The 9,045-nt window shown below is 35.6% G+C and overlaps 1 protein-coding gene and 1 long non-coding RNA gene across 2 annotated transcripts; both read left to right on the top strand.

Moving 5' to 3' along the window:
• The first annotated feature begins 644 nt into the window (after positions 1–644).
• Positions 645–2,018, top strand: LOC135075729 (uncharacterized). Its single transcript, XR_010258102.1, has 4 exons — positions 645–944; positions 1,029–1,339; positions 1,441–1,504; positions 1,712–2,018. It is a non-coding gene; the product is annotated as an uncharacterized LOC135075729 (long non-coding RNA).
• A 452-nt stretch (positions 2,019–2,470) lies between these two features.
• On the top strand, positions 2,471–8,464 carry LOC135071714 (translocating chain-associated membrane protein 1). The gene is made up of 9 exons (XM_063965499.1): positions 2,471–2,581; positions 2,666–2,822; positions 2,927–3,115; positions 3,199–3,352; positions 3,593–3,770; positions 4,078–4,193; positions 6,102–6,247; positions 7,204–7,318; positions 7,456–8,464. Exons 2-9 carry the CDS (start codon positions 2,688–2,690, stop codon positions 7,548–7,550), a joined length of 1,128 nt encoding a protein of 375 aa, XP_063821569.1. The 5' UTR covers positions 2,471–2,581; positions 2,666–2,687; the 3' UTR covers positions 7,551–8,464.
• Positions 8,465–9,045: the final 581 nt, after the last annotated feature.

Below are 9,045 nucleotides of genomic sequence, written 5' to 3'. Positions count from 1 at the left end.
CGTAACACCCGACTGATGCGCAGAAAAAGATAACTGTCAATCAGTTGTGTCATGTCAAGTGTGAGCAGGCGGCTGCGAGGTTATCTTTGAGAGCGTGTTGAGTTTGGTGGAACGTTAAATTGTAGGAAAAGTGATTGTCAACCATCCAAGATATTATCTCCTTGCCCGTTAACCCACGCCAATGGAGATTCCACCCCTAGAGTTCCTTCTGATAGAAAACTAGTGCCTTTAAATATATCTTTTTATCGATACCAAGCGAGCATCGATACTCTTTAATAAAACGGTACAACTAAACCACGGGGTGGAAACGCCATAGAGTTTGACAGCTCCATAGAGAGTGAATTTTTTTGACAGTTCCGAGAGGAAGTGACTTTTTTTATAGTTGTCGTTTGTATGCGACAATGGTCTTTTGCGTGTCTGGAATCAAGTTAGTAAACATTTTCGAATTACAACTTCAACTTTTATTTATAAATTATTTTATTGCATCTATTTGCATTCTATAAATGAAATGATTATTTAAAAGTATATTAATTCAAAGTCGTAATTTTCACTTTAATCAATTTAGTTCCGTCTCAAGTCTACAACTGTGACATTATTAAAAAAAAAAACGTCAAAAATTTTCATTCAATATTAATACAAACAAATTTTATCTAATTAAAATCAATAATTTCTCAATCAATATTAATAAGAACTACATGTGCATGGATTGCCAGTTGGATTGATGTTTGTTTTAAGAAGAAATTTCTCTCAAGTAAGATATCCACTCGAGAAAGGTTATTGCAGCTTGCAGCAACATCATGTTTCATCAAGTATTGAACCTCACAAAGGATTAAATCTTCATTACAATATCATTCATAACTCCATTTAAATCAATGGAAACTAAATATGGATCGTTTCATGGAGTAACAACATACTTTGGAGTTTGGACCCAAAATACAATACACGTAGGTACATTGCAGGCATAGATTGCAGGACACAGTGAATGATACGTGTTTTATACAGTGAATCTAAGTGCCTATTTGTTTCAGGTTAATATCGAACTTATAAGGTGTTAAGCTGCAATTACAATAAAAGTGCTTGCTATGGAATCACCGGTGCTGATCATTATTGTCAACTGTTACTTAAAATCCAGATGAACCAACCTTTACTTCCTATTCAAATAAGTTTAGAAGAAACCTATATAAGCAAAAAAACCAGACCAAGAATGCTTGATTACAAACGATGAACTCATTTCATTTGCAAGTTATGCCATGACATAAATGCATTAAATTAGGAAGATTTGTATTAGATGAATTACCCAGATAACAATTAAAACAACTTCTGTTGATAAGAACATTTGGTAAGTACCTTTAAAATTTAAAACACCCTCAAAATGATTCTAACCTTATCCTCTGACGCTTTTCGACTAGGATCAAATAAAAGTTAATTATTTAATTACAGATTGGTGGAATCCAGATTCTGTGAATGTACATGTAATTGATTGACAAGTACACCATTTGACAAGGTAAATTAATTTTATTTAACAAAGTAGTGCAAATCTAGAAACAAAACAGACAGTAAGTAGGTATGGTAGATAAGACAGATCACTTGTTCATCTGCTGTACTCTTCATAATATTAGTGTAGAATGTAGATGATGTAGGAGATTACAGTCTTACGGTGACATTTGCATCTTTTTGCTCTAAATTTACAAATATTTCATATATTTTACAGGTGGTGAGAAACGTGTAGATCTGGCCTGCTTACAGTGGCTATTGGATTGGACAGAACCAAAGTGAGAGTGAACGTGTGAATTTATGGAGAACATTAAAAACTATTTTACTATAAGTCATAATGCAACTTATTTTGTATGAGTTACATACAAATGTCAAGCCGTGAGTACATTATGTAAAAACTAAAACAATGTACTGTAATCACAACAGTAACTGTAATCTTTTAAAATCCAATAGTTTTAATGCTTATTGATTTTCGTAAACAAAATATTTCATGTTATATTTCATCAATAAAGTTTCATTTGATACTTCAATAGTTTTATTTTTAACCGCAATACATGAAAAGGAACGGAATATAAAAAAGTATGACAGGTATATTTAATCTGTGGGCGGCAGACGCCATATTGTATTCAGCGCCACCTACTGGACAATCTAGCTCGGTACCAGTTTGTTTATCGTTTAACCAATACTAGGGCCGTTTCCTATCTGTCTTTAGACATACTCTCTAATCTGTGAACTAAACTACCTTTGCGCAAACGATTAAAAAAAGCTATACCGAGTAGTCTATGTAAGTTCCGGTCAAAATAGATTTTGTTAAAACTTAATTTTTCTCTTGCTTCAAACTTTTTTGTATCAAGCTGTGGTTGAATTTTAAAATTAATTTGGTAATGAAAATTGTTAATATTAATTAATAGTTTGGTTTATTCGATAAATTATAATAATTAGTAAGTTAGTTGACATTTCCGGGTGCCAACACAACAACAAAGAGTTGACGTTTCACCGCGTAGCAAGTGAAAGTGTCACGTCGGTGTAATTTCTGTCAGGAATATTTTTGTTTCGCTAAAAATTCTTATTGACTGTCTAGTGAAACGTTAGTTTAGTGGTTTTTACAATTAAATTTTGTGTTTATAATTTATAAAAACGATATTCTAGTGTCATAATGTTATTCTTTCAGATATAGGTTATTGCCGGGGAAAATGGGTGTAAAACCTGCAATTGGAAGAAAATCTAACAAGAACCCACCTATTTTCAGTCATGAATTCGTTATTCAAAACCATGCAGACATTGTTTCATGTGTGGTTATGTTTTTCTTAGTCGGATTGATGGTCCAGGTGAGCTATCAGAATTGCCACGTACACCGTGTTTTTAAGGTTTTAACTCACTTGCGACTGGCCACATAACTGTGCATTACATAAATGAGTGCATATTATTGCAGGCGACAAGTCCCGTTGCGAGTTTGTTCATCAGTCTTCATCATAATGTCAGTGGCGTCGAGCCGACACGAGAACTGCCAAAGGGAGAGCCTTTCCTCTATGAAGCAGGCTGGAAAGATGGTTGTGCGGTGTTTTTCTACTCCCTCGTCTGTATTGTCATGCATGCTATCCTTCAGGAATACTTTTTGGACGTAAGTATTAATGAGAAATAGCTCTTACGTTGGTTCCTTCTCATAAACTTACTATGTATTTACATTCATATAATTTCTTGCAGAAAATTTCGAAAAAATTTCACCTTTCAAAGTCAAGGTTGAGTGCACTCAATGAGTCTGGACAACTGATTGTGTTCCACTTAGTGACTCTTTTCTGGGGAGGAGATGCTATTATGCGTGAAGGCTTTGTGTTCAACATTTCCAAACTTTGGGATGGTAAGTATTTTACAAATGTTACACATTTCATTTTAATATACCTTAAAGAGTGTGTCTGTTTCCTGGCTGTAAAATTTCATAAAATTTTTCATTTTAGATAATCTTATCAAATGGAATGCACATTATATCCTGCTAATGCATATCTAAAAAATGTTTAATGAATAACACTGTTTTATTATTTATCCATCCATAGTAATTACCTTTGCCACCCACCCCTCAACTGTGTTTGTTAATCCATAGCATACCCCGACCACCCAATGAGTTTCTTGCTGAAGCTGTGGTGGATTGTCCAAGCTGCATACTGGCTTCACACTATCCCTGAACTCTACTTCCAAAGGATTAAGAAGGATGAGTGGGCTGGACGCACTCGATCTGCTGCTATCGCCTTTGCTTTTGTTGCTGTCGCATATGGATTCAAGTAAGTTCTGTTTAATTTTATAAAATACTAGCGGCTGCGCGCGACTCTGTACGCGTGGATCCTGTTTTACCCCCTTATGGGCTGAATTATACAAAATCACATCTTAGTGAGCACATCTGTTCTAAAAGGAATCCCCATGCAAAATTTGAGTCTCCTAGCACTTATAGTTTCTGACATTTCATGATGAGTAAGTCAGTGACCTTTCGCTTTTATAGATATAAAAGAATGGAGCTACTACTAAAAGCCAGGTTTTTCTCTTGTTAAAAGATGACCGGGTATGATCAAAGTGTGGTTTGTTTGGTGACAGGTTCCAACGTGTAGGAGTGTGCCTTGTGGTGCTCCACTCCCTGGCTGAATTCGTCGCCCACAGTTACCGCCTCAACAATATCCTGAGGGGAGAGAGGGACGACTTCTTGGACAAATGTAATTATCATTCAAGTTTTAATTAACACTTTCCATTATGAAACAAGCTTCTTTGTTATTCAATTGTGTTCACTGAATTTATTTCATGCTAGCTTACTTAGGAGGCTTGTGTAATTAAGTGGTTTCACAATTTAAACAGCTGCAGTTTGCACCAAATGTTTTTAACATTTATGATATCTTAATACATTTTTTATGTACCTACTCTTAATTGGTTTATCAGCAGAATATTCTACCATGTCAATATCATATAATACAGTGTGTCACGTTAAAGTGTACATATGAAAATAAATGAAACTAGACCTATTTTTATCGACAAAAGAAAGGTCAAAAATTTTTTGAGATTTTTTTTAAATTTTTTATAGAATTTTTTTTCTTCCAATTACTTATTGTAAAGAAAACGTAATAACTTTTAAACTAAGCGGTATATCCTGATAAAATAAAAACAGTAATAATGCTAAATAACAAGCGATACTAAAAAAATACATAAAATACACAAAAAATGCCAAAAAATAATAAAAAATTACACTTTTTGAAAAAAATCTGCTTTTAAATTCGTGTTTTTTTGGTTATTTGATAAATTTCTCCAAAAAATGCCCCTATGACAGGTGGTTTTTATTACTTTGTATTATTTTCTATCGTATTACCTTTGTATAACCAAAAATCGCATGTCTCTATCCCTATCACAACGTTTGCAATGATCGTTTGAACTAAGTCTCTCCGGGCGCGCCATTCAACGCTTCGTTAACAACGAAACTGAAAATGGCTCGAGATTTGTAATTTTGATAAAGACAAGTTAGATTTCAAATAAAAACAAAAGATTTCGAAGTAAAATAAGCATTTTAGTTAAAATTAAAATTGTCTTTACCTGTAGCGGAGAAAAATGTTGTTTCAGGCCTTTGTTCAAACGATCATAGCAAATGTTGTGATAGGGATAGAGACATGCTATTTTTGATTTCACAAAGATAATACGATAGAGAATAATACAAAGTAATAAAAACCACCTGTTATAGGGGCATTTTTTGGAGAAATTTTTCAAATAACCAAAAAAACACGAATTTAAAAGCAGATTTTTTTAAAAAAGTATCATTTTTTATTATTTGTTGGCATTTTTTGTGTATTTTATGTATTTTTTTAGTATCGCCTGTTATTACTGTTTTTATTTTATCAGGATATACTTCTTAGTTTAAAAGTTATTACGTTTTCTTTACAATAAGTAATTGGAAGAAAAAAAAATCTTTAAAAAATTAAAAAAAAATCTGAAAAATTTTTTGACCTCTTTTTTGTCGATAAAAATAGGTCTAGTTTAATCTATTTTCATATATACACTTTAACGTGACTCACACTGTATATTTCTGTCCCTCAAAACCAATGAATTTATCAAGGATTAAAAGCTTACAAAATCTGCAGCAGCTAAATTGCTAGTGTAACTATTCTCTAAATTTCTATACAATTTAAAAGTAGAAACTGCTAGGCTCGGCATCCGCTAAAACGCGCGGGCACGCGTGTACCCGTTTTAAGGCCTATTCAAACCTGAGCGATATTCGCTGCCGCTGTGGGTAGAGGTACATTCCACGCGGGTTTCGCTCAGGTATTTAGTATCAAGTACCGCGGCTAGAGCGTTTTCTCTGCCGCAGACGGTAGCGAATACCGCTTAGGTCTGAACAGTATTATTACCGCATACCCACTGGGTTTTCTCTGCCGCAGACAGTAGCGAATACCGCTTAGGTCTGAATAGGCCTTTATACAGGCGGGCGCTCGCGGCTTGTAAAGGTCTGAGTTGGACGAATGGTGCAGGCATGCGCTCCCTGCACCCTCGCAAGTTTTAACGGAGGCCCTAAAAGCATTTCAGTATCCTCATTACCTTTACGACTTCGTTTGTTTTTAATTTAAACGCAATTTTCCTCGCAGTCGTGAGCCTGGTGAACGGCAGCGTGTTCGTGGCGGTGCGCCTGTGCTCGCTGGTGCTGGGCGTGCTGACGTTCTACTTCGGGCTGGCGGGCGTGGCGCCGCTACTACAGCGCGTGGCCGCGCTCTCCGTGCTCGTCACCTTCCAGGTGAGCCACCGACATGTTCCACCGAGGCGGAGACGAGACTAGGCGAGATGCGCGGAGACGACCAGCATAGCGAGCGCGTTATAATAACACTTATAGGGAATATGCATCGATTTTAAAAGTTAATAAATTATAATCATTTTAGTTAAATCATAGAATTTCTGAAAAGTCAGTATTGAAATCGGACTTGAAACAAAAAAGTTACAAGTGTTTCAACTTTATCTGCAAATAGCTGAGCGTGACGTCAAATCTCACCCGCCCATAGTAAGGCGATTATCACACTGCGCCGCGCTCCGCCGCGGTACGCGGGACGACAGATTTAATCATTGTATGCAAGTACCTCAGTTTGTATAGAAAACACGCGCGGCACAACACACTGACAACGCGTCCGCGCGCGGGAATTTTTATAAATATGAAATCACGCGGACCGCGGCGGAGCGCGGCGCAGTGTGATAACCGCCTAACTTGTATGGGACTCTGCGTGTCGTTCTAACATGACCAATGACGTCATGAGATCTCTAACTTCTTAGGTATCTTTTGAATTGTTTGTTAAAGAAAGGCACTGATTGATTTGATTTCAAGGCTACTGTAATGTGAGAAATAAAAAACCTTGCATATTCCTTATTATTCGGAGCGGAGATGTGCCTCGACTTCGTTTATTAATATTATTAAGTATGTACTACATATTAATCGGTCTGATGTTGTCTCACCACGTCGCGTGCTTAAAACGTTTCCGATGGATCTGAGATACTCGTAGCAACCGATGCACGGCTGTATGTTTTAATAGATACGTTGTGTTCTTTGTGACATGTGCTCTTAACCTTCATTCGTCTATGGTTGGTGTCTTCTCACAACTGAGAAACCAGCAGGGACTCACAAATTCTCAGTAAATAATCGCTCAATTAAAATTGAGACTCCTAAAATCTGCAATTCTTGAATGCTTTGTTTATGTTTGGCAGGTGTACTTGATGTACAACTTCATCTCTGAGACAATCAAGCAGAGGCAAGAGTCCCGCCAGCTGGCCCAGAGCAGGCCCAAGAAGGAAAAGAAGGAGAAACCCAAGAAAGAAAAAGGTAAATAACTTTCGAATTCCAAAACTTCTTTCACTATTTGCCTAAAGATTATCAGTACTGCAAATTATTATTTTTTTAACGATTTGTGACTTATGTAATTAGCCAATGTCACTTACAACTTGTTATTTTGTTTACAGTAAAGAAAGTCCCCACCGAGGAGTCAGACCTTCCCGAGGTGGACCAGAACACCAACAAGACCCTACGGCAGCGCCAGGCCACCAAAGCCAAGTGAAGCCGCGGCGCGCGCTAGTATCCTAGGTTGTCTCCATCCCGTACTGAGTCTTTCCACTACACTTCATTTTCATCCTCTTTCTTCAGTCTGTCTACAACTTCACCGTTATCGTCTAAGCACAAATACCTTCGTTCTCAGACTGTCCGACGGCATTTATATTTTACGATATCGTAGTCTACCCTCAAATGAATGTTAATGGATAGATTCAAACGTCTCTGTGTACATGACATAATATTATTAACAATATTTATCATAGCGTAACATAATATAACATAGATGTGGTGTCGATATCTTTTTAATCATACATTCATTTAGACTGCGTACTACTATTGTCATTAAAAGTATAGTGGATACAGGGTTGTAAAAATATCTCCTAAAAGTGTAAAAATAAAAACTCTAGGTTTAAATGTTGTTTATATGAATATATTGAATAAGGATTATGAAGTACTGTGTGTTCATACACATTAAATGATGAAAATTCCATTTTTATTTTGCATTTCGATTTTAAATCAATATGTTCTTCATAATGGATTCCAATAAAGATAACGATTTAAATGATTTTTATTTTATTTTTATATGGTTGCTATATTTTTATCACATAAAATTTCTATATTTTTAACTCGATACTTAGTTTTCTTATGTGACAATCTTTTGGTGCTCTTGAATTTTATTATACTTACCTCAATCGAAATTATCTTTGGTTTTTGAATGGGGATAGGCGTGTGTTGCGTGTAACATCATGAGATGCGATCTAAGTTTGTTGTTACAACCAATACCTGTAAGATGGTACACAATGAAATTATACTTCCTAATGTAAAATTGTGCTCATAAATTATTATATAATTTTCGTGAGATATGTCAATTTTAAAAGCTTGATGTTATTTTTATTTCTAAATAAATTTTTTAAGAACAAATTTTGATTTTATTTTTTATACCTCTCCATTTTACACCTCTTACGTGAATAGCTTACCATTTTACGATAAGAGTTGTTACAGGGATGTGACTTTTTATGAATAAAACATTATCGTAATTGGTAAACGTCGAAGGCAAAAATAGTTAAATTACGGACACTTCACAATACTCTGCTTCAGGGCGGCTATGTTATGAAAAATTATTAAATAGTAACACATTTCTTAATTAACACGATGAATCTTCTTGTTAGAATATAGGTATTTCATCCTACTAATATTATATGCGAAAGTTTGGATGTCTGGATGTTTGTTACTCTTTCATGCAAAAACTACTGAATGGATTTTGATGAAACTTTACAGTATTATCCCAACTAGTCCCAACTAATATTATAAATGCGAAAGTAACTCTGTCTGTCTGTCTGTCTGTCTGTCTGTCTGTCTGTCTGTCTGTCTGTCTGTCTGTCTGTTACGCTTTCCCGCTTAAACCTCGCAACCGATTTTGATGAAATTTGGCATAGAGATAGTTTGAGTCCCGAGAAAGAACATAGGATAGTTTTTATCCCGGTTTTTGAAACAGGGACGCG

Source organism: Ostrinia nubilalis, chromosome 1, assembly GCF_963855985.1.
Source record: "Ostrinia nubilalis chromosome 1, ilOstNubi1.1, whole genome shotgun sequence".
In the NCBI taxonomy this organism is placed as follows: Eukaryota; Metazoa; Arthropoda; class Insecta; order Lepidoptera; family Crambidae; genus Ostrinia; species Ostrinia nubilalis.
This window is presented reverse-complemented; position numbering and strand designations above follow the sequence as displayed.

Coding starts and splice junctions, on each gene's coding strand:
- LOC135071714 (XM_063965499.1), top strand. CDS start 2,688: ATGGGTGTAAAACCTGCAATTGGAAGAAAATCTAACAAGAACCCACCT. Junction 2,823..2,926: donor TAGTCGGATTGATGGTCCAG/GTGAGCTATCAG, acceptor ATATTATTGCAG/GCGACAAGTCCCGTTGCGAG. Junction 7,319..7,455: donor GAAACCCAAGAAAGAAAAAG/GTAAATAACTTT, acceptor TTTTGTTTACAG/TAAAGAAAGTCCCCACCGAG.